This window comes from Pristiophorus japonicus, chromosome 5 (assembly GCF_044704955.1).
Source record: "Pristiophorus japonicus isolate sPriJap1 chromosome 5, sPriJap1.hap1, whole genome shotgun sequence".
Lineage (NCBI taxonomy): Eukaryota > Metazoa > Chordata > Chondrichthyes > Pristiophoridae > Pristiophorus > Pristiophorus japonicus.
The window spans coordinates 292,633,824-292,659,148 of NC_091981.1; the positions used below are offsets into that span (position 1 = coordinate 292,633,824).

Here is a 25,325-nt window from a genome sequence, read left to right on the forward strand (position 1 = left end):
AGTGCATCATCACCCCCAGCAACCAAATTTTAATTTGAACCATGTCTAAAGTTTAATTTGTTTAAGTTTGTCGGTTTTAGTGCCCCCCCTTTTGCCAGGGGGGCACTTGTATTAAAGTTTGCCAGCAAATTTAGCCCTGTAATAAGGGGGCATTTGATTTACAGATGCAACTAAAATAGTTGTAGAGCTGTTGAGTTGGAAGTGGCTTAGCCAGTCACGTGATGTTCACAAGACTCAATAAAACCCCAGCCAGTTGGGTTCAGGGGATCCACGATGAGGCAGGTGCTTCTGAGCCTGGTGGAAAAATTGTAATGTGTAGTATGGTTGGTAAACATTTGCTAACAAACTAACTCATTCTTAATAGCAATGTGTTGTTATGAATTCTTAAGCAAAGAACCCATGAAGCAAATACATTACAATGACATTGAGTTCTTAAAATATATTATAAGTTTAGCTTCTGCCTAAGCAAGGCATCGAATAGGTTATACACCATTGGTGCAGAACTATTAAAAAATGAAATAAAATAGCAAATATCTGAAGGTTAAATTTTTAGTGCCGAATTACTGAGGGGTTCTGCTGGTGTCCCATCATAACTCTGGTAGGAGACCGGCAGAATCCTCAGTAAAATAGTGGAGACATGATTGCAACATGTCTCTGCAATCTCTGGGAGTTTACTCACTGCCCTGTAAGGGACAGAAATTCAGTTGACTTCTTACAAGGGCAATGATAGCCAAGGGTAGGAGCCAGGGTGGGACTCTCTAAGTCAGGAGTCCTTACTGTTAGAATGTGTTTTTGTAATAATATATACAGACCTGCAGTCCTTGTCTCTACACCAGAAATAAGGGTTCTGGACCTTGCAGGTTTATTAAGGGTTAAATGAACATATTCTCACGGCCAACAGCAAATTGCTGTATGGCAACACATGTTATACTCAACCTTCTCTCCTCTCACTCTCCCTCTACTTTTTCATCTAACCTCACATTACAATTTTGCCATTTTTAGATTTTTCTAACTACATTATTGCACATGATCTTGATGCATTTTACACCAGTTCTTATCAGTCTTTATCAAAAAGTTCCAGGCTCTCTAACCTTTTATCTTTTTGACATCCGTCCCAAGGCTAGCAAGTTACTGTTTAGGGTTTGCAAGGTATAGAATGTATTACCGCCCTATTTCTGTCACCTCCACCAGCCATACAACCCTCTGAGAATTCTGTGTTCCTTCAATTGTGGCCAGTTATGCATCTCTAATTTTCTTCACCCCTCCATTGACAGCCATGCCCTTAGCTGTCTAGGCCCTAAGATCTTGTATCTTCCCCTAAACCTCTCCGCCTCTCTACACCTCTCTCCTCCATTAAGACGCTTCTTAAAACCTACCTCTTTGGCTAAACTATTGCTCACCTGTCCTAATATCTCCTAATGTGCCTTGGTGTCAAATTTTGTTTGATAACTCGTCTGTGACGCACCTTGGGACTTTTTTGTTGTTGTTGGTTAGTTACAGATAAGTTAATCTCTAAATATAAACAATGTATAACCTGACCTAGAATGTAGGCTGCTTCTGACCTCTGGACAGACACTGCTCTGTCAGCCACATTTGCAGGCTTTTAGTTTTAGACTGTTAACTGTGGAACTGAAGATAAAATGGACTATTTTACTTACAAATTAATTTTTCTAATTAGATTTTGGACTCAGTCTCTGGCATCATACTTCAAGCTCCATGGGACCTGGTGCAGTTGAAGCACCTGGTTAGCCTAATGTGTGGAGTACTGGTCCAACTCATGGGGCCCAGACCAGCCTCGCCCCCTGAGAAATTTTCATTAGAAAAAAGTACAGATCAGCTCCCTTGCTAGGGGTCAAAATTAGAGGAAGAAGGGAGGGACCTAGCCAACCCCCCCACATGGCAGGGTGGGAGCTGAAGGTTCCGGAAGTCATGGTTAGGCAGATGCCCAAGATGCAGCTGAAGTAGCACTTGTGCCCACCTGACTCTTGCAAATGACCCTGCAAACTCCAGCAAGGCCAGTGCTAGAGGGCACCATCAGTTGCGATCCACTGGGATTTGGGGGCATTCCTTTTTGTTCTTCTAACCTTTCTTAAACATTTTTCACTAATATTTGGAGAATCTGTTTCTGATGTTCCTTTAAGAATCTGTTTTTGTCTGTTGCAGACAGAAGAGTTCAGGCAATGATTAGGCACCAACAGTTAAAACTCCGTATCCAGCAAGCGTATTTGAACAAACTGCAGGTGGCAGAATCATGGATACCTGAAGAGGAACATCTTAAGATTGATAATGAATACAGCTTAATACGCGCCAGGCATTGGCGGCAAAAATCACCTGGAGGTTGGGGTACGTATCTGACATCTCTTTTTCAAAGATAGCTTTTGTTTGTTGCTTGATGTAGCCTGTAACCCAGAGAGGTTGTACTTAGTCGTGTGGTATGTACTGCAACACATGGTGAAAAGCACCTCTGCTTCAGCTTGGCTATCAGATGGAGAGGGACTGAATGGATGCAAAACATCTTTTGATAAAGAGTGATAGGAAAACAGAGAGCAAGTTAACTCGTGTGGCTCTAGCTTACATTTTGGACTATTTAGAAGAAGCAATGGGAATGCCTGAGAATAGCTTGCAGTAAGCTTTTTTTTATGGACACAGCTATTTGTACTAACAAAACTCTGAGTGGCTCTTCATTATCACATGACCTATTGCTGATTGGTTCCCTTGGAGGATAAGCCACACCCTGAAGTTTCTCTGGAATGTGTAAATTGAACCACCCAGCCTAAGATCTGACTGACTTTGTAAATTGTAATGTGATCCATTCTGACGTCACAAGCCAGAAAGGACACATCTCGAACAAACCAGCAAAAGCCACTGTTCCAGCCAGTCTCTTACCCCAGCACAAGTGCTGTCTCCCCCAGCCAAAGTCCCTTACCCCAGCACAAGTGCTATCTCCCGCAGCCAAAGTCCCTTACCCCAGAACAAATGCATCCCTCCCCCAGCCAAAGTCCCTTACCCCAGCACAAGTGCTGTCTCCCCCAGCCAAAGTCCCTTACCCCAGCACAAGTGCTGTCTCCCCCAGCCAAAGTCCCTTACCCCAGAACAAATGCATCCCTCCCCCAGCCAAAGTCCCTTACCCCAGAACAAATGCATCCCTCCCCCAGCCAAAGTCCCTTACCCCAGAACAAATGCATCCCTCCCCCAGCCAAAGTCCCTTACCCCAGCACAAGTGCTATCTCCCCCAGCCAAAGTCCCTTACCCCAGAACAAATGCATCCCTCCCCCAGCCAAAGTCCCTTACCCCAGCACAAGTGCTGTCTCCCCCAGCCAAAGTCCCTTACCCCAGAACAAATGCATCCCTCCCCCAGCCAAAGTCCCTTACCCCAGAACAAATGCATCCCTCCCCCAGCCAAAGTCCCTTACCCAGGCGCAAGTACATTGTGTGCAGATTGTTAACAGGTTTATTGGGTATGAAGTGAATAGTGACAGTGTCGTGACTTCTGGATTTCATCCACTTCAACAATGTCCCTTGTAACACACACATCAAGCTTTCCGTGGGTTGGAAGAACATGATCCGTCTTCCCTGAGTTTGCTCTCTCACCTCCGAGCCCCCCTCCCCCCCACCTGTGCGTCTCTCTCTCACTCCCCGCCTCAGACTGACTCTCTCTCCCCCACCCCCACCCCCAATGCTCTCTCTCTCGCTCCCCCCCCTCCCCCAGGCTTTCTATCTCCATCCACCACCATCTCCCTCCCCCTGCTGCCTCCCCCGCCGCCGCTGCCCCGCTCTCCCCCACCACTCTTCACCCGCCATCGCTGTTCTCGTTATTTCCGTCGCTTTTTATTTTTTTTTTGCTCTTAATGTATTTATAAAATATCGTTGGGTTTGCCCTGATTTTACTTGCCAACATTCTTTCATGCTCTCTCTTTGCTTTTTCCTGATATCTTTTTTAATTGCACCCCTGCACTTCTTATACTCCTCTACAGTTTCTGCCATATTGAGTCCCCGGTATCTGTCATAAGCTTCCCTTTTCTTCTTTATCTTACTCTGTCTGTCCCTTGATATCCAGGGAGCTCTAGATTTATTAGCCCCACCCTTTCTTTAAGGGAACATACTCTGTACCCTCAAGATCCCTTCCTTGAATGCCTCCCATTGCTCTGACACTGATTCACCACCATTCAATAAGATCATGGCTGATCATTCCTTCAGTACCCCTTTCCTGCTTTCTCTCCATACCCCTTGATCCCCTTAGCCGTAAGGGCCATATCTAACTCCCTCTTGAATATATCCAATGAACTGGCATCAACAACTCTCTGCGGTAGAGAATTCCACAGGTTAACAACTCTCTGATTGAAGAAGTTTCTCCTCATCTCAGTCCTAAATGGTCTACTCCTTATCCTAAGACTATGTCCCTGGTTCACAATCTTGCATTCCCATTTGACCCCTGGGTAGAATTTAAAACTCGCATCCAATCTACCATCAGGAATGCTTATTTCCACCTCCCCAAAGCTACCCACCACCATCTCTGCCTGATCCACTCTGCTGTTGAAACCTTTGTGCCTTTTGTTATTTCTAGACTTGACTCTCTCATCATTTCCTTTGTTGGCCTTCCATCCTACGCCTGCACAAACTATAAATTGTCCAAAACTTTGGCACAAGCATCTTTTTCTTTCCCTCAATAAATCATCCCTGTCCTTGCTGATCTACACTTAACCGCTGTTCCCAAGTAGATTACGTTCAAAATCTTTGTTATCTATAAATGCCTCCATGGCCTTGTCCCATCATTTTCAGCAACTTGGCCTAGCCATGCATCTCCTCCTGAGTGCTGCATTTCTCTCATTCTGCCCTTCTGTGCCCCTCCCCTCCCTGTACATTATCAGCCATCTTGATCCTGCACTCTGAAACTTTCTCCTTTCATCTTCCTGCCTTTCCAACTTTAAAAAACCTCCTTACAACTCTCTTTTCGCCCAAGTCTTGGTCGGCCCTCCTAAACTTTCCCTTCCTTGCTCAGTGTCCGTTTCCCCATGGATGTTTGTGAAGCATCCTGGGGGGGGTTTATTTCTATTAAAGGTATTATATAAATTGAACTGTTCTTGTTACTAATTGAGAAATGTAAGCTGTTGGATGATGATCATGGTTCAATCAGAAATTGAATGCAATGGAACGAAAAAGAGTCACCCTGCCTTTGTGCACTCAGAAACATTGGAATAAAGGGGAAATATACAGAACTTACTTGAACAATAATGGCACACTAATTCAGGAACAACAAATTAGTGTTTGACAGGAAGAGCTGTCAGACTGGGAGAGTGAGAGCATATATATAATGATGTGTGTGTACTGGAGAGCAAATGTAGCATGCTACACACAAAAATTATTCTGGTAAATGCAACGTATTTGTAATAAGAAAAGATGAGTAATTGTTTTGGGTATAACCCTTCTTCAAGAATGACTATATGCTTGTTCAGGTTAACAAAAGCAAGGGCTACAAAAATATTCTTAGGTTTTCAATTTTGATTGATTTGCAGTCAACCATGTGAATTAGCAACTTTGTAAGAAGATCCTTTTACAGCTTGTATTACTAAATAACGGTTATTCAGTATTATTGCATTTATACTTTGACATCAATAGTCATTACTTATAGATCTTTGTGTTTGCAAGCTTCACATTGAATATTTTTCTTTTTCCTTTGTAACTGAAGCATTGGAAAACATTAAATGCGATGCTCCGAGACGTCGAAAGGCAAAAAGGATCACTCAGAGTAAGTTTTAGACCGAGGAAACACCTCAATGATGTTTCAGCTGTCTTTTAGACAAAGCCATTTTCTTTTTTTTAGCTCCATTGGAGGCCACCCCCGCCACCCTTGATGAACAAATAACCATCAGATACAAAGCTAGAAGGAATTACTTGTTTTCTAACAGATTCCTGATCTATTTTTTCTTGCATGTTGCCCCAACAGAGATGACAAATTATTATGTGTGGTGGGTTGAAGTGCACTATTTTACTTTATATTCATTATTCTATCTTTAACAATCTGATGTTGTATTAACGTAGCTGACATGTATAAGATGATGCACAGTCATCTTTAGCATCAGACAGAGGGTGATGGTAAGTATTCCATGGTATATTAGCTTGCAGGAAGTGCATGGTTTCAGGATGTATCGCACATTCATTTTTCTCCTTCCCCTTACTGCCAACCTCCTCTCATGAAAACATTAGGATAGATTTTCCCATGCATAATATCCAATTACCGTCTCTACCGTTTATAGCGGACGCATACATGCGAACACGATTTTCCCACGATACACGATGGCTGATATAACGGGGTAGTGTTCATAAAATGAAAAATCATTTCAGTTGCAGTGCCGTACATTTTTTGCAAACTTCCCCATAACACGTTAAGTTTTGTATACTAATGCATTGAGCTATGGAGTGCTTTGACAAAGGATTGTAATCCAGAGCACGTACGCTGGCTTAATCCACATATAAAGAACATAAGAAATAGTTGAATGATTAGGCCATTTGGCCCCTCGAGCCTGCACTATCCGCATTCAATAAGATCATGGCTAATCTACCTCAACTCCACTTGCCTGCACTATCCCCGTAACCCTTGATTCCCTTAATATCCAAAAATCTATCGATCTCTGTCTTGAGTACACTCAACGATTGAGCTTCCAAAGCCCTCTAGGGTAGAGAATTCCAAAGATTCACAACCCTCTGAGTGAAAACAATTCTTCTCATCTCAGTCCTAAATGGCTGATCCCTTATTCTGAGACTGTGAGCCCTGGTTCTAGACTCCCCAGCCAGGGGAAACATCCTCCCCGCATCTGCCGTGTCAAGCCCTGTAAGAATTTGGAGGGAGCTCCAAGAAATGTAACCAGCCTAAATATAAACAAAACAGGAAAAGAGTGCATAGGAAAGATTAAAGTACGGGAGGATATTGATGGCAAGGGAATAAATAGAGTTATAGAACTGGGACTAAAAATTCATTACAGTCGCGCCCGGGCGTGGCGTTAACGGTGCGGTAATGGTTTATCGCCTGGCGCCCGGGAACTTCATTAGGCTTTTAGCGACGGCACTAACCAATAGCGCCAGACCCTGCCGCTCCACTGAAATTGTGACGTTAATGAGTCTGCAACGCCCCTTTAGCGCCCTGAATGCGAACTTCAGTCAGTTTCCCTCACATCACCTGGCACCAATGATTCCAGAACAAGCTGGCGTTCATACCTGGGATTGCTGCTCCCATGGCGATACTTAAAGGGATCAGCAACCGGGTCAGGTCATTGGGAGGTAAGATCCGGTGCTAGCTAGTCTGATCTCACAATTTCGAGCTCTTGCTTCATTGCAGCTATTACAGTGTCTTCTGTTGCTTTTCAGTGAAGATTTACAGCTGTTCTGTTCATCATTTATGGGTGCAGTGCTGGCACTCCGCCTTGCTATGCGGCAATTACTTCAGTGGCGGTGGCTGCAGAGATAGATAATACAAAATGTGGCCTGAGCCACGGGGAGGGCTCGCAGATGTCGCAACAGGAGGCCTTACCCTCCCAGGGCTTTCCAGGAGCACTTCTCCTATAGTCGTCCATCAGAGGAGCAGTGCCTCAGAAGGCTGTGCTTCAATAAGGAGGTGGTCACAGAGCTCTTATCATCTCCTGCAGTCAGACCACCAGCCTCAGATCAGGACCAGGACTTCTCACTCAGTGGAAGTGAAGGTCACGGTAGCTCTCAACTTCTATGCTAGTGGCTCCTTCCAGGCTACAGCAGTGGATATTGCAAACGTTTCACAATACGCCATCCATTGCTGCATCCGGGAGGTAAGAGACGTTCTGTACAGCAGGAGAAGGGAGTACATCTCATTCAGAGTGACCAGGGAGAAACAGGAAGAGCGCTCATGTGGCTTCGCAAGAATGACGGGCTTCCCCATGGTTCAGGGTGCCATTGACTGCACATGGCTTTGCAGACACCTCATCAAAATGCAGGGGTGTTCCTTAACCACAAAGGCTCCCACTCTCTGAACATTCATTTGGTGTCACCCTCGCCGTCAATGCGCACACTCTTGGCAGCAGCCACTATGCATGCATCCTATGACAGACCACTGTCCCAGCACTGTTCGAACCACCACATGAAGCTCGTGGCTAGCTGCTCAGGGACAAGGGTTATCTATTTGCCACCTGGTTGATGCCACCCCCTCCACAACTCCAACACCCCTGCTCAGCACCAATATAAGTCATGCCGTCACCAGGAACGAGATTGAGCAGACTATCGGAGTTCTGAAACAACTGTTCCACTGCCTTAACCGCTCTGGAGGAACCCTGCAGTACTCCCCTGATCGAGTCTCCCTTTTTATTGTTGTGTGCTGCACAACCTGGCCATTCAGAGTGCCCAGCCATTGCCTCCAAGGTTTGCAGGTCCACCTCAGGAGGAGAAAGAGGAGCAGGAGGAAGAGGTTGATGATGAAGAGGAGAAAGAGCACCAGCAACGGAGGAGGAAGCCTGCCAATCTTCTTCTGCAAGGGCCGTGCCTGAGCGCCTCGTTCGACAGCGGTTCCAATAATGAATCAATCACATGGCGATGGCACAGTACAAAGACCTCACTATGTGGACATCGCAATTCCTATCACCCAGCAAAGGTGAAATGAGAAACAGCACAAAAATTGATGCGTCAAATCAACAATTTAATTTCACCCACAACTCTCTCCTGTCAACCATTACTCCCCACAAATACTGAAAGTAACGACGTAAAAAACACACATTTACAAACAAACTGTGCCTTATTGGCCCTTTTTTATTTCTTTCCCTTCCCTTTGCTTTTCCCCCCCTCCCAGCCCTACGGCTCCTCCTTAATGTGACCCCAGTGCATGCAGCAATGCTGGTCAGTCTGCGACACAGACTTCAGATGGTGTAGCAGGATGCCCTCGAGCAGCTATGGGCCTGGAAGGCCCGGCTGCAGACTGCACTGTATTTTGTAGTCTCTTGAACACTCTTAGTTCAACTTAACTCAATTTATTTGGGAGATCTCAGACAGCCATGTGGAGCTTAAGATGGCATTACCCACTCTCTCAATACAGCTCCCCATACCTCCTAGCTAGAGGGCACTATACAGTATCTCATTACACCTTTTCTTTCATAAGAAACAAAGATGAATTAAAGTTAGCTTCAATATAAATGGGTAGTTAACTTCTTATGAATACATATATTAAACAACTACAAGTTTAACAAACATTAACAAACTCTTGTCTTATTAATTCTTTATCCAAGTGTCCAGTGTCCATGATTTCTTATTTCTATACATAGTATTCCAGGTATTTTGGTGTTGTGCTGATTCTATTGATTCGCCTCAAACTGGTTGTTTCAGTGGTGTTCTGTGCACTGATCGCTTTAGTCCATTTATCAGTGCTCTAAGGGGAAATATCAGGCAACATATCCCTGTTTTCACCTGTTGTCGTTGAAGTGCTTTTTCGTGTGTTTGTTGGCTGTGTAGTCAGCGGATCGTGTGTGGGTGTCACTGAGATCTCTGGAGTTTCGATGAATGTCTCAGTGCTCTTTCTCAGATGTTTCCTACATCTGCGATACTCACCACTATCTTCTGTAATGACCTGATATGATCGAATGCCGACTTGTTCCTGAACCTGAGCTTTTTGCCACTTTTTGCTTTCTAGCGTTTGTTTGAGTCTCACTGTTTCTCCTTCCTACAGTGTAGGAAGTGCTGTAGCACCTCTGTTGTAGTAGTGTGCTCGTTTGGCATGGTTCCTTTCTTTGTTGACAATGACGTTGTGTATGATTCTTGGTCTGAGTAGTTCATTTGCAATTGGGATGATTGTCCTTGTGCAATGACCGAGTAAGTGTTGTGCTGGCGAACTATCAAGGACTTCAGTTGGTGTGTTTCGCCAGATGAGAAAGTTCATGTAAAAGTCACCACAGTCTTTCTTTGTCTTCTTGATTAACCGCTTTGCGAGCTTAACCGCGTTCTCAACCTTTCCATTGCTTTGTGGATAGTCTGGTGAGCTTGTTGCGAGATCAAATCCATATTCTGTCGCAAAGTTTGTAAACTGTTGTTCGATTGAACCTTGTCTGCAATACTGTGGTTAGAGAAGTGTTTCTTGAGGTGTTTGATGACGACAGTGGCATCTTTCTTTCCATGCAGATTATCTATCTCGAAATAGTCTGAGAAGTAGTCCACTGTGCATAAGTAGTCTTTGTCATCGAGTGTGAATGTCACAACCAATCCTTTCCCATTGTCTCTGAGGGAGACCGTGACTTATCAATGGTTCTTTTGGTTGGCTCAATTGATAGGTGTTACATAGTCTTTTATGTCACTGTTCAGTCCTGGCCAGTAAATGGATTCTCTGGCACGTCTTGATGCTAGTGTGAGCAGCATGAAGTCGCTGACGAATGTCGGATCTCAGGGATTTTGGTATGACACAGCGATAGCTTTTGAACACTATGCCATCCTGTGTTGTGAGGTCAGCACAAACTTTGAAGTATGCATGCATCTCATGTGTCGTTTCTGGCCATCCCATTGTGAATTGTTGTATGACCAGTTGTAGTGTGGAGTCACTTGCAGTCGTGCATTGTATGGTAGTCAATCCTTGTTTGGAGAGTGGGAGAAGGTCCACCATGTGGATGCATTCACTGCAATTTCTGTCGGTGATCTCTCCACATTTTTGAGGTATGTGCGCGACAGGGTGCGTAAAGTCCTTACTCTACAGCATGAAACCACATGAGGCACATTCCAGGGAAAAGGTCACTCTGTGACCTTAACTCTTTATTACAGGACTCCAGAAGTGATGACCCTGCGTGGGACCTCGCTTTACATACCTGTGTGATCAGGTAAGGAGTGTCTCCCACAAGTTCACCCCCTGTGGTCAAGGTGTGCATCTAAGTTGAGTGTATACAGTAATACAGTGGTGTTACATTGTAGTTATATACATGACATCACCTCCCCCCCCCCCGCCCAAAGTCTTAATGGGATCATAGGTTTAGTCTTTCAGGTGGTCTACGCTCCCTCGTGGAGCGCCGCAGTTGGGGCTCTGGTTGTTGGACACTGACGTGAGTGTCTGTGGTGATTCCGGCCTGTCCGGGCTGACCGCAGGGACTGTGCATTCTTCTGATTGCTCTTGTTGCTCGTTCACTGGCGGTGTGGCGAGCTCCATCTCATGGTCTTCTTCAGGTTCCTCCGTGTCCATGCTGAACATTTTTTTTACTTGGTCCAGATGCTTACGGCATATCTGACCATTGTTGAGTTTTACCACGATGACCCTATTCCCCTCTTTGTCAATTACAGTCCCCTCAAGCCATTTGGGCCCCATGGCGTGATTGAGGATGAATACAGGATCATTTATTTCTATACTTCTCCCCCTTTAATTACGGTCATGGTACTCGTTTTGTGACTTGCGCTTGCCCTCAACTATGTCAGTCAGGACTGGGTGAATGAGGGACAACCGAGTTTTGAGTGTCCGTTTCATAAGTAGCTCTGCGGGCGGGACCCCCTTGAGTGAATGCGGGCGGGATCTGTAGGCTAGCAGGAGGCCCGATAGGCGGCATTGTAGGGAGGGTCCTTGAATCCTGAGCATACCTTGCTTAATGATTTGGACAACACGTTCCGCCTGGCCATTGGAGGCCGGCTTGAACGGCGCAGTCCTGACGTGGTTGATGCCATTGCCCGACATAAACTCTCGGAATTCATAGTTCGTGAAACACGGGCCATTATCACTAACCAGGATGTCCGGCAAGCCATGGGTTGCAAAGATCGCACATAGGCTTTCCATGGTGGTGGATGACGTGCATGAATTCAGGATGATGTACTCGATCCATTTCGAGTACGCATCTACTACAATGAGGAACATCTTCCCCATGAACGGGCCCGAGTAGTCAACGTGAATGCGTGACCATGGCTTGGTGGGCCAGGGCCACGGGCTGAGCGGGGCCTCCCTGGGGGCATTACACAGCTGGGCACAGGTCGTGCACCTGCGAACACAGTGTTCCAGGTCTGAATCAATTCCAGGTCACCAAACGTAGCCTTCATCATCACAATGCCTGGATGCTCGCTGTGGAGTTTCCTGATGAATGCCTCCCTGTCCTTCTGGGGCATGACTACCCGGCTGCCCCATAGTAGGCAGTCGGCTTGGATGGAGAGCTCATCCAACTGTCTGTGGATAGGTCTGACCTCCTCAGGGCATGCTCCGAGTGTGGGCACCCAATCCCCAGTCAGGACACATTTCTTAATCCCTTAATTAGGGATAGGAGGGGATCTCTGTTTGTCCAGATTTTGATCTGGCGGGCTGTGATGGGGAGCCCGCGCTGTCAAAGGCATCGACAGCCATGACCATCTCAGCGCTTTGCTCCACTGCCCCCTCAGTGGTGGCCAGTGGGAGACTGCTGAGCGCATCAGCGCAGTTTTCAGTGCCGGGCCGGTGCCGGATGGAGTAGTCATAAGCAGCCAGCGTGAGAGCCTATCGCTGTATGCGAGCTGATGCGTTGGCATTGATAGCCTTGCTGTCTGACAACAGGGATGTTAATGGCTTGTGGTCCGTCTCTAATTCAAACTTCCTACCGAAGAGGTATTGATGCATTTTTTTTACACCATAGACACATGCAAGCACTTCCTTCTCGACCATCCCATATCCCCGTTCTGCTTGAGAGAGCGACCTGGAGGCATAAGCCACAGGTTGTAGCTGACCCTCAGCATTACCCTGCTGCAACACACACCCAACCCCATAGGACGATGCATCACATGTCAGAACCAACTTTTTACAGGGGTCATACAGGGTCAACAACTTGTTTGAACAAAGTAGGTTCCGCGCCCGATCAAAAGCCCGTTCCTAACAGTCCCCCCAAAACCAATCGCAACCTTTACGCAGGAGCACGTGTGGCGGCTCCAACAACGTGCTCAAGTTCGGCAGAAAGTTCCCGAAATAGTTCAACAGTCCCAGGAATGAACGCAACTCCTATGTGTTGCAGGGTCTAGGTGCTCATCGAATCACCTCTGTTTTGGATTCGGTGGGCCGAATCCCATCTGCAGCAACCCTCCTGCCCAGAAACTCAACCTCAGGAGCTAAAAACATGCATTTAGACTTCTTGAGTCGCAGGCCTACCCGGTCCAGTCGGTGTAGCACCTCCTCCAGGTTGTGGAGGTGTTCCTCGGTGTCTCGACCCATGATCAGGATGTCGTCCTGGAATACGATCGTTCCCGGAATGGATTTAAGCAGGCTTTCCATGTTGCATTGAAAAATCGGGGCCGCTAATCGAATGCCAAACGGGCACCTGTTATACGCAAACAGTCCCTTGTACGTGGTGATGGTTTGGATTCGTCGGCCAGTTCCTGGGTCATATAGGCTGAAGTGAGGTCCAACTTAATGAACAGCTTGCCGCCTGCCAGCATGGCGAAGAGGTCCTCCGCTCTTGGGAGCGGGTATTGGTCTTGTAGGGACTCCAGAAGTGATGACCCTGCGTGGGACCTCCCTTTATATACCTGTGTGATCAGGTAAGGAGTGTCTCCCACAAGTTCATCCCTTGTGGTCAAGGTGTGCATCTAAGTTGAGTGTATACAGTGATACAGTGGTGTTACATTGTAGTTACAAACATGACAGGGTGTCTGCTAGGTACATTTCGTTTCCTGTTTGATACTTTATTTGATATTGGTTGAGCCGAATGAGCAGACGTTGTAGTTGCTTGGTTGCTGCAGATAATGGCTTGTGTCGTATAGCAACCAAAGGCCTATGGTCTGTCCATAGCATGATCTTGTGACCATATTGATGGTTTTATTCCATTCTGACTTGAGCAAGCAGCTCCTTTTCGATTTGAGAGTATCGCGTTTCTGCTGGAGTGAGTGCTCGGCTCGCGTATGCAATTGGTTGTTTCTGTTGCACAAGGAAGAATCCAAGACCCTTGCTCGAAGCATCTCCTTGAACCTTTGGATGCAAGTTTGTGGTCAAGTTTGTGAGCACCGGATAACCTGCCACGCGTTGTTTGATAGCTTCAAATGCTTTGTCTTGTTCTTCAGTCCAATTTCAGACCGTGTCTTTATGAGTAAGCCGTCACAGAGGCTCAACTGAGGTCTGAAAGATCTGACAAGAATTTTGCGAGTTACTTTGACATGCCGCCAAATCGTTGCATACCTGCGACATCCTGCAGTTTCTGCATTTCGTTGATTGCCACCACTTTGCTTGGGTCGGCTTTGGGTGTCCCATGTATTTCGCTTGGGAGCTCTTGTATTCGAATTTATCGAAGTTTAGTTTGATGTTTCGCTCTCTGCATCTCTGCATGAATTTGCATAAGTTTGCATCATGATCGTGATCGGCCTCTTTAAGTGTCTCACCGCGTTCAGTGATCAAGATATCATTTGTAATCTTATAGATTCCATCTAGACCCTCAGGGTTCTGGTCTAGCTTCTGCTGGAAGTATTCCACAGCAGGACTGATGCCAAATGGCATTCTATTATATCAATATCGATTAGAACGTGGACAAGTAAGGACCCCTTACTTTCCTTAGTAAAAAGCTGTGTGCTTCACGGGAGCTGGTCCAGTGTCCCATTAGAAATGCAGCAAGAAATAAATCCATACCAGTGGCGCAATGATGAAATGTCTTTACAGGCAGACTGCCTCCTGTGGGGTAATTGGGTCGTGGTACCAAAGAAGGGCAGGTACACTTTCATGAGTGATCTCCACAGTACCCACCCAGGCATTGTAATGATGAAAACGATAGCCAGATCTCACGTGTGGTGGCCCGGTATCGATGCGGACTTAGAGTCCTGCGTGCACAAATGTAACACATGTTCCCAGTTAAGCAATGCACCCAGGGAGGCGCCACTAAGTTTATGGTCTTGGCCCTCCAAATCGTGGCTTAGGGTCCATGTTGACTATGCAGGCCCGTTCTTGGGAAAAATGTTCCTAGTGGTTGTAGATGCGAACTCCAAATGGATTGAATGTGAGATAATGTCGGCAAGCACGTCCGCTGCCACCACTGAAAGCCTGCGGGCCATGTTTGCCACGCATGGCCTGCCTGATGTCCTTGTGAGTGACAACGGGCCGTGTTTCACCAATGCTGAGTTCAAAGAGTTCATGACCCGTAATGGGATCAAACATGTCACATCTGCCCCGTTCAAACCATCATCCAATGGTCAGGCAGAGAGAGCAGTGCAAACAATCAAGCAGAGCTTGAAGAGGGTAGCTGAAGACTCACTGCAGACTCGCCTATCCTGAGTCCTGCTTAGTTACCGCACAAATGACTCACCAAAACCAGCATTTGCACCGAGACGATCAACCAGGGAAAGAAAGGTCCCAAATCGACTCAACTTGTCAATATTGACATTGGCGGGGGAGTGTTGTTATATATGTAAACCTGTAAATACCTTGTTTAACCACCAGAGGGATCATCCCCTGGAGTCCCAAGGGATCCCACAATCCCTTGGGAGCACCTATACTTAAGGAGACCTCACAGGCTGGAGAGGCACTCTGGAGACCTGCAATAAAAGTCTAAGATCACGCTTTACTTTGAGCTCACAGTATTTGGTCAGACTCTTTATTCATACACTGCAGAGGCCATCAAGAACACGCCGAGACCACAGAACATGACGGAACTGCGGTCATTTCTGGGACTCCTCAATTATTTTGGTAACTTCCTACCCGGGTTAAGCACCTTGCTAGAACCTCTACATGTGTTGCTACACAAGGGAGATGACTGGGTATGGGGAAAATCACAAGAGACTGCTTTTGAGAAAACCAGAAATCTGTTATGTTGCAACAAAATGCTTGATCTGTATGACCCATGTAAACGTTTAGTGCTAGCTTGCGATGCGTCTTCGTATGGGGCCGGGTGTGTGTTACAACAAGTAAACGAAACGGGAAGATTGCAACCGGTTGCCTATGCATCTGGGAGTTTGTCCAAGGCCGAAAGGGCCGACAGCATGATTGAAAAAGATGCTCTGGCATGCGTTTACGGGATGATAAATTGCACCAGTATCTGTTTGGGCTTAAGTTCGAGTTAGAAACTGACCATAAGCCGCTCATATCGCTATTCTCAGAGAACAAAGGTATTAATACTAATGCTTCTGCTTGCATCCAAAGATGGGTGCTCACGCTTACTGCATATAACTATGTAATTCGCCACAGACCAGGCACAGAGAACTGCGCCGATGCTCTCAGTCGGCTACCATTGCCCACCACCGGGGTGGAAATGGCACAGTCTGCAGACTTGCTCTTGGTGATGGAAACGAAAAGTCACCTGTTACGGCCCGCTCGATCAGGACCTGGACCAGCCAGGATCCTTTACTGTCCATTGTAAAAAACTGTGTCCTCCATGGGAGCTGGTCCAACGTCCCAGCGGAGATGCAGGAAGAGATCAAGCCATTCCAGCTGCGCAAAGACGAAATTTCCATACTGGGGGATTGTCTTTTGTGTTGTAATCACGTGGTTTTGCCTAAGAAAGGCAGGGAAACGTTCATACGTGACCTAAACATACCCACCTAGGCATGGGTCATACAGATCAAGCAGTTTGTTGCAACATAACAGATTTCTGGTTTTCTCAAAAGCAGTCTCTTGCGATTTTCCCCATACCCAGTCATCTCCCTTGTGTAGCAACACATGTAGAGGTTCTAGCAAGGTGCTTAACCCGGGTAGGAAGTTACCAAAATAATTGAGGAGTCCCAGAAATGACCGCAGTTCCGTCATGTTCTGTGGTCTCGGCGCGTTCTTGATGGCCTCTGCAGTGTATGAATAAAGAATAATGATGAAAACTATAGCCAGATCCCATATGTGGTGGCCCAGCATCGACTCAGATTTGGAGTCTTGCATGCGCCAATGCAACACTTGCTCTCAACTGAGCAATGCACCCAGGGAGACACTGCTAAGTTTGTGGTCATGGCCCTCCAAACCGTGGTCTAGAAAATAGGTGCAAATGTAGGCCATTCGGCCCTTCGAGTCTGCACCACCATTCAATAAGATCATGGCTGATCATTCCCTCAGTACCCCTTTCCCGCCTTCTCTCCATACCTCTTGATCTCCTTAGCGGTAAGGGTCATATCTAACTCCCCCTTGAATATATCCAATGAACTGGCATCAACAATTCTCTGCGGCAGGGAATTCCACAGGTTAACAACTCTCTGACTGAAGAAGTTTCTCCTCATCTCAGTCCTAAATGGCCTACCCCTTATCCTAAGTCTGTGTCCCCTGGACTTCTGGACTTCCCCAACAGCGGGAACATTCTACCCGCATCTAACCTGTCCCATCCCGTCAGAATCTTAAATGTTTCTATGAGATCCCCTCTCATCCTTCTAAACTCCAGTGTATAAAGGCCCAGTTGATCCAGTGTCTCCTCATATGTCAGTCCTGCCATCCCGAGAATCAGTCTGGTGAACCTTCGCTGCACTCCACGTTGACTTTGCTGGCCCGTTTCTAGGCAAAATGTTTTTGGTTGTTGTGGATGCTTATTCAAAATGGATTGAGTGTGTAATAATGTCTGTAAGCACGTTCACTGCTACCATCGAAAGCCTACAAGTCATGTTTGCCACGCACAGCCTGCCTGATGTCCTTGTCAGCGACAATGGGCCGTGCTTCACCAGTGCTCAATTCAAGGAATTCATGACCCGCAATGGGATCAAGCACGTTACATCTGCCCCGTTCAAGCTCGCATCTAACGGCCAGGCAGAACAGGCAGTCCAAACCATCAAGCAAAGATTCCTGCAGACCCGCCTGTCCCGAGTCCGGCTTAGCTGCCGCACAAGATCCCACTCACTCATTGGGGTTCCCCCTGACGAACTGCTCATGAAAAGGGCACTCAAAACAAGGCTCTCTCTAGTCCACCCTGATCTCCATCATCATGTCGAGGGCAGGCGGCATCAACAAAGCATGTACCATGATCACGCAAACTTGTCATGCAATATTGAAATCAATGACCCTGTATTTGTACTCAACTATGGACATGGTCCCAAATGGCTTGCTGGCACTGTCGTGGCCAAAGAAGGGAGTGGGGTGTTTCAGGTCAAACTTGCAAATGGACTAATTTGCAGAAAGCATTTGGACCAAACCAAACTGCGATTCACAGACAGCCACGAGCAACCTGAAGAGGACACCACCAACTTCGACCCTCCGATACACACACAAATGGCAACCGACATCATGATTGCCCACAAAGCTGAACCCATCATTCCCAGCAGCCCAGCAAGGCGAACGGCGCAGTAGCCCAGCGAAGATCCAACCAACTCCCCTGCACGTTCGACTAGGGAACGGAAAGCCGCAGATCACCTCACCCTGTAAATAAATGTACTATTGACTTTGGGGGGGAGTGATGTTATGTATGCAACACCTTGTAACCAGCATTCTACCGCCACCAGAGGGCGCATCTGTTGGAGTCCCAAGGGATCCCAGCATCCCTTGGGAGCACCGCATATAAGCAGGCCTCCCATGCTGTGCAGGCACTCTGGAGTCAGAATAAAGAGACTACGGTCACACTTACTCAAGTCTACAGTACTCAGTCACATTGCTTTATTTGAGACATAATACATACCGATCAATTTCACTTCTCTGATAATACAATTACTTGGGGACAAGAACAGAGAAAATAGGTGCAGGAGTAGGCCACTTGTGTTGTCTTACGAACATCGCAGTGGCTAATACCATCCTTAGTCCATTTGGACAACTGCTCATCACTTGTCCAATCAGGTATTTTTCTCTATTACATTTGGTTTACATTGTATCGGATGTTCACTAATAACCACGTGCTATACATTGCACATACAAGTCCTTTGTGTTTCTTGGGTTCGATCATTTAGTCGCACACTTACCTTATTAATAGTTTGGGCCTGAGGTACTCGGATTTCCTCGATTTGCAGCATTTGTCTGGCGACCTCATTCCCTGTTTCTGACAACTGCGAAGTCCGATCGTTTCCCTTTAGTAAAAGTGTTCTCAAACGTTGGGCCAAGTCTTGAACTTCTTGGTCTGTACTGACTATGTCAAACGTGTTAACAGTTGCCACCCCCGCTGCTTACCGATAGTGTGTGTCGGTTGTTGTTAGACAATAGATAACATGAAAACCACACATAGTCTTATGGTTCATTGTTGGACTATCTCAATCATATGTACCGTAAGTATCACCTCAGCATCTAGCCGTTGTGACCCTCCGTTCCCCATTTCACTTGATGCCCATTTTACTTGGTCCTCAATTGGACCAAGTGACTATACAAATTCATTATATCTTCCCTTTGGCAGTTACACTTTTAACTCCTGTCTTATAGTGATATTTACTTGCCTACGCAAATAAATACTTAATGAAGCCCGAGCCCCAAGTCTCAGTTGGACTGGGGTAAAACAAACATTCCTGTCACGATGGGACAAGTCAGGTTGGTACTATACTGGTAGTCCTGGTGTATGGTGCTGACACAATGTTCTCTCTTTACACAGATTGTACGGGAAAATGTTGTCCCGCAATTACTGTCCTGCATCATGGTGCAGTTCCATGTTATCCCATCCCAATTAAACCCGCATGCAGAGATTGCATGTTCTATCACGTTGCAGAGGGAAATGAACATGTCCTAAGCTTCAGTACACCCAATTCGGGCTAGGGCTACATGATTTTTGACCCGAGTGTTCTCGACTCCATCCCGCAGCATGCTACCCACCACCACCTCAGTGAGACCCCAACACTGCACGAGGTAGAAAAAGCCATAAGACAGCTAAAAAAACAACAAGGCTATGAGAGTGGATGGAATTCCTGCTGAGGCACCGAAGTATGGCGGAGAGGCACTACTGGCGCGAATACATAACCTCATCTCTCTCAGCTGGAGGGAGGAGAGCATGCCGGGAGATCTTTGAGATGCAGTGATCATGACCATCTTTAAAAAAGGGGACAAGTCCGACTGCGGCAACTACAGAGGAATTTCCCTGCTATCAATCACTGGGAAAGTCGTCGCTAGAGTCCTCCTCAACTATCTTCTCCCCATGGCCGAGGAGCTCCTCCCGGAGTCACAGTGCAGATTTCGTCCCCTCCGGGGCACAACAGTCATGATTTTTGCAGCGCAACAGCTGCAGGAAAAATGCAGGGAACAGCGCCAGCCCTTATACATGGCCTTCTTCGACCTTACAAAGGCCTTTGACACTGTCAACCACGAGGGTCTATGGAGCGTCCTCCTCCGTTTCGGATGCCCCCAAAAGTACGTCACCATCCTCCGCCTGCTCCATGACGACAATCAAGCCGTGATCTTGTCCAACGGATCCATCACAGACCCAATTCACATCCGGACCGGGGTCAAGCAGGGCTGCGTCATCGCCCCAACTCTCTTCACAATCTTCCTCGCTGCCATGCTCCACCTCACAGTTGACAAGCTTCCCGCTGGAGTGGAACTACAGAACCAGTGGGAACCTGTTCAACCTTCGCCATCTCCAGGCCAGGTCCAAGACCACTCCAACCTCTGTCGTCGAGCTACAGTACACGGACGACACCTGCGTCTGTGCACACACAAAGGCTGAACTCCAGGACATAGTCGACGTATTTACTGAGGCGTATGAAAGCATGGGCCTTACGCTAAATATCAGTAAGACAAAGGTCCTCCACCAGCCTGTCCTTGCCACACAGCACTGCTCCCAGACATCAAGATCCACCACGTGGCCCAGGACAACTTGGACCACTTCCCTTAACTCGGGAGCCTCCTATCAACAAGAGCATTGACAACGAGATCCAACACCGCCTCCAGTGCGCCAGTGCAGCCTTCGGCCGCCTGAGGAAAAGAGTGTTTGAAGACCAGGCCCTTAAAACTGTCACCAAGCTCATGGTCTACAGAGCTGTAGTAATACCCGCCCTCCTGTATGGCTCAGAGACACCTCAAGTCGCTGGAGAAATACCACCAGAGATGTCTCCGCAAGATCCTACAAATCCCCTGGGAGGACAGACGCACAAACATTAGCGTCCAAGCCAACATCCCCAGCATTGAAGCACTGACCACACTTGATCAGCTCCGCTGGGCAGGCCACATTGTTCACATGCCTGACACAAGACTCCCACAGTAAGTGCTCTACTCGGTACTCGTCCATGACAAACAAGCAAAAGGCGGGCAGAGGAAACTTTACAAGGACACCCTCAAAGCCTCCCTGATAAAGTGCGACATCCCCACTGACACCTGGGAGTCCCTGGCCATAGACAGCCTAAAGTGGAGGAAGTGCATCCGGGAGGGCCCTGAGCTGCTCGAGTATCGTCGCCGAGAGCATGCAGAAACCAAGCGCAGACAGCGGCAGGAGCGTGCGGCAAACCAGGCTCCCTGCCCACCCTTTCCCTCAACGACTATCTGTCCCACCTGTGACAGAGACTGTGGTTCTCGTATTGGACTGTATAGCCACCCTAAGAACTCATGCTAAGAGTGGAAGCAAGTCTTCCTCGATTCCGAGGGACTGCCTATGATGATGATGACACATGTTTTTCCCATATACCCGGATTACATTTCCGGTGTTCATTGTATCCTATTAAATGTTCTCAAGCATGATTGGGTAATACCATACTATCTCTAACAGGGTAATGTAAATGACACTCATGCCAGCGGGTACACCTGTACCAACCTTCTGACTTGGCACAGAGTCATAGTAAGTTGGTAAGTGGACATTGCCCTAGGTCTCAATCAGTTACCCAGAAAGAGCACTTTCCTTCTGCAATGTGCTGCAAGTTTTCTTGGGCTTGTTCCACTAACCAAGATCCATGCATTACTTCGAGCTGTTTCGTTGAAGACAATTTGTTCCCCTGCTATAATCTGGTTTACCCCCTTTTTGCAACATATTACTCAGGCCTCACCGCCTTCTGTTATGATTCTCGGCACCATTCTTGTCACGGTCCGATCAAGCCCATCACTCTCCCTGAATTCAGTGCAGGTTGTACTGTCCCTCTGCCAAAATCTCTTGATCATTCTTCCATGTAGCGCGCTGTTTTAGGCTTGCACCACCCAGGTAGGCCCACTTTGGTCAGATTCAATGTTACAGGTACCACTTCGTGATGCACATCATGGTACAATATCAGATGAGTTGGGATTACCATTAGCCCGTTTGTTAGCCCTGGGATGTGCTTATGACAAACATTTCACATTTACCACAAATCTGTTTATTCATTGGAGAAGGAGCCTTTGGATGAGGCTTTTTTGAACTCTACTGCTTGTACAACCGCGCTCCCGTCCTTGCACCCCTTGATATATTTGACGGTTACAGTGGTATGATTACCATGCCACTGGAAATGTACCCCTATCCTATACCCTCCGCCATCCCTACTTCTACCATTCACGATATGTCTCTTACTACTTAGAGGGATTGGTGGGTTTTGCGAGGCATGTCTGTGGACAGGAGGTGGTTCCAGATCTGGGATCTGAGGAGATTCTTCCAGTTCCCGTGCCCTGTCCACTTCCATTTGGATCATACTGTACCTGATTAGGTGGGGGTATCCCATTAGGTACCCCTTCTTCCTCATCTCCCTGGAGAGGATGAATCTAGCTCCCCATTTTCAGAACTGTTTCCTGTTGTCTCGGGACCTGCTGGAAAAAATTAATCTGGTTAATCCAAAACCATTTAATTCTCCTAGGTAATCGGGCTGCAAAGAAAATGGGACTAGCTTTATCAATGATATTATTCGGTCCCTTGTACCAGAGTTCAAAACTTTCACCCTGGCATAGTTTTCTTCCATTACTCTGCGCCCCCCACCCCCCACTCCTGAGATTTACTCGGGGCCAGATGTAGTCGGTTACGGTTGTGTGCCCTCCTGATCCCACAGGCACAATCCACTAACTCCTTTAAACAACATCGCTTCTTCCCGATAGTCACCTACTTAAAACAAAATAAACAGAGACTCTCTGGTGATTCTGCTTAAGAAACCGAGGGGTTAATTTGTAACCTGATCCTAAAATTCCTTCTATCCCAGGAGCAAATATTCTCTTCAAATTAAGAACATTTCAAATATTCAAAAGGTGCTGCCCACTGAATTAAAACAGAGTTTACAGCTGCCTGTGAAAGAGTTAACTTCCTTTGTTTCGAAAGCCGACAAACACAGACACCATCAAACAATGTCAACTTTCACCCCACAGCTTGCAGCCTTTCCAGTTGTGCTTTTACACTTAAAACAAACATTCAGAAAAACAACTCCGCACATAATAGCCTTTCATCCTTTTCTCCCCAGTTACACGTTGGCCAGAATTGTTTTTAAACCACACCAATTATTGATGTGAAATGCCTTATGTTTGGAACTACAGGCCCTCCATAAATTTACACCAACCAGAATTTTATCATGGCCATAATAAAAGTCTGATTTTGAATAGGTTAATTATCCTCAGTAATTCCAATCTTAAACTTCCCAATGCCACTTCGAAAAGGGGAGGAAGCACAGCCACACAAAGGAATATGCCTTAAACATAATCTTCTCTTTTCTCCTTTTGATTGAGTCATTACTCCTTAAACCAGTTTCAATTTCTGATCCCCGTACACTCCAAGTGCACCACCAATTACTTTTTAAATGTGGTGAGGGTTTCTGCCTCTACCACCCTTTCAGTCTGTGAGTCGCAGACCCCCACCACCCTCTGGGTGAAGAAATCTTCTCGAAGCCTCTCCCTCCCCCCCATTCTATATTGTCCTTTTCACGTGTCCTGACAGGTGCTGTCGTCATCACACTTACTGTCAGTTTATTTTGTCGCTTTCTCAGTCAATAGTCTAGTCCATCCAGTTAAGTCATTATACGCGCAAGTGACTAAACAAAGGCTTTGTCTTCTTTTTGTTTCTTTTCTGACTCCCACCACTTCCTTTGTGCCAAGGGTGGGTCATCTGGTTTCCAATTTTGTTTAATCATTGTTGTTGGAGTCACTGTCCAATGATACGTAAGTTTCAATAGCTTTTTATACACTTAGACATACAAACTCACCTCGTGCATGATCCTTTGGCACAATTTGATTAGTTTAAAGCCCGCGTGCACAGTAGCTGATTGGTTAATCCTCTTTCGCATCACTTAATCATCACCTATGTTTTATGCCAAGCTCGCGTAACATTCAAAGTTCCCGTTCTTGCTTCTTGGAACTAGCAAACGACGCCGTTCACAAACTAGATTTCGTGCTTGCGCTTCAGACGTTATTTCAGGGGATTTACTTTAGCTAAAGCCTGTCTGCAGTTTATGTTTATGCGTATGAGCTGTCTCAGCCATTACAGCTAGTTTGCAGGGTGCATTGTAAACCCCTTAATTCATGAAGGATGCAATGTGCCACTTCAATCATCCATTAGATTGTAGTTAGATTGTTTGCAAAGGCTCACAGGTACACAACCAGTGGAAGCCCATGATCAGCAGACATGAGCTATGGGATTTCAAATGATCCCAGGTTCCCCAAAGGTTAGAGGGCAGCAGATGACATGCATATCCTGTGATGTGTGACTCCAACAATAAGAAAGCTTCCTATCTGGTTCATTAATGTCCAAACAGGAAGAAAAAAGTCTGTCTATACTTGCAATTACTGACAATTACTGCAAAGAGATGCAGGGCTGCATCCAGGCTCTCCAATGACTCCCTCCACATGCTTATGGAGGGAGTCAGAGCACGCAGAGAGGTCCTCTTCCCTTCCCATGGGCGGAAGTGAGCTCCCCAGAATATCAACACAGCCTAGTTGCACATTGCACAGGAGGGCACAAACAGGGATGTGGTCAGGAGGACCTGGGTGCAGTGATCTCAATGATCTCAGCAGATCACAAAACATTAGTACAAAGCCACACTCAAATTCATCCTGCTGTGCCTCGCATCACATCCCCATTACTCTGCCTCTCTACCCAACACCTGCACATCCTTACTCACACCAACTTATCTTGGACCTTCACCCATCCCGATCGATCTGTATGATCACATCCCCACCTCATTAGCCACCCCTCACACTCACCGTCATCCTAGTGCAATCATATCAACTAACAACACACAAGGTTGGGCACTTGAGTGTTTTATGCAATGTTCATGTAAAGTATCTGTCAATGTGGCATCGAACATCGAACATTGAAACCTTTATTTTCAACATAATGGGGAGAAATTCGGTAGCATCCCATTTGGGACATGAACTTTTGAAATTTTGAAAATTTAGCTCTAGGCACTAATGATTCTGAACTTTCAAGATTGGCTGTTAGAAACATAGAAACAGAGAAAATAGGTGCTGGAGTAGGCCATTCGGCCCTTCGAGCATGCACCGCCATTCAATAAAATCATGGCTGATCATTCCTTCAGTACCACTTTCCTGCTTTCTCTCCATATCCTTTGATCCCTTTAGCCATAAGGGCCATATCTAACTCCCTTTTGAATATATCCAATGAACTGGCATCAACAACTTTCTGTGGTACAGAATTCTACAGGTTAACAACTCTCTGAGT

At 46.6% G+C, this 25,325-nt stretch overlaps 1 protein-coding gene across 12 annotated transcripts in view; it reads left to right on the forward strand.

Moving 5' to 3' along the window:
- Positions 1-25,325, forward strand: part of LOC139264758 (uncharacterized) — a 680,593-nt gene that overhangs the window by 183,436 nt on the left and 471,832 nt on the right. For all 12 annotated transcript variants that reach the window (XM_070881817.1, XM_070881821.1, XM_070881822.1 and 9 more), the window contains 2 exons: positions 2,164-2,343; positions 5,687-5,746. In XM_070881817.1, the coding sequence (XP_070737918.1) occupies positions 2,164-2,343; positions 5,687-5,746 (240 nt within the window). The remainder of the gene's footprint in view (positions 1-2,163; positions 2,344-5,686; positions 5,747-25,325) is intronic.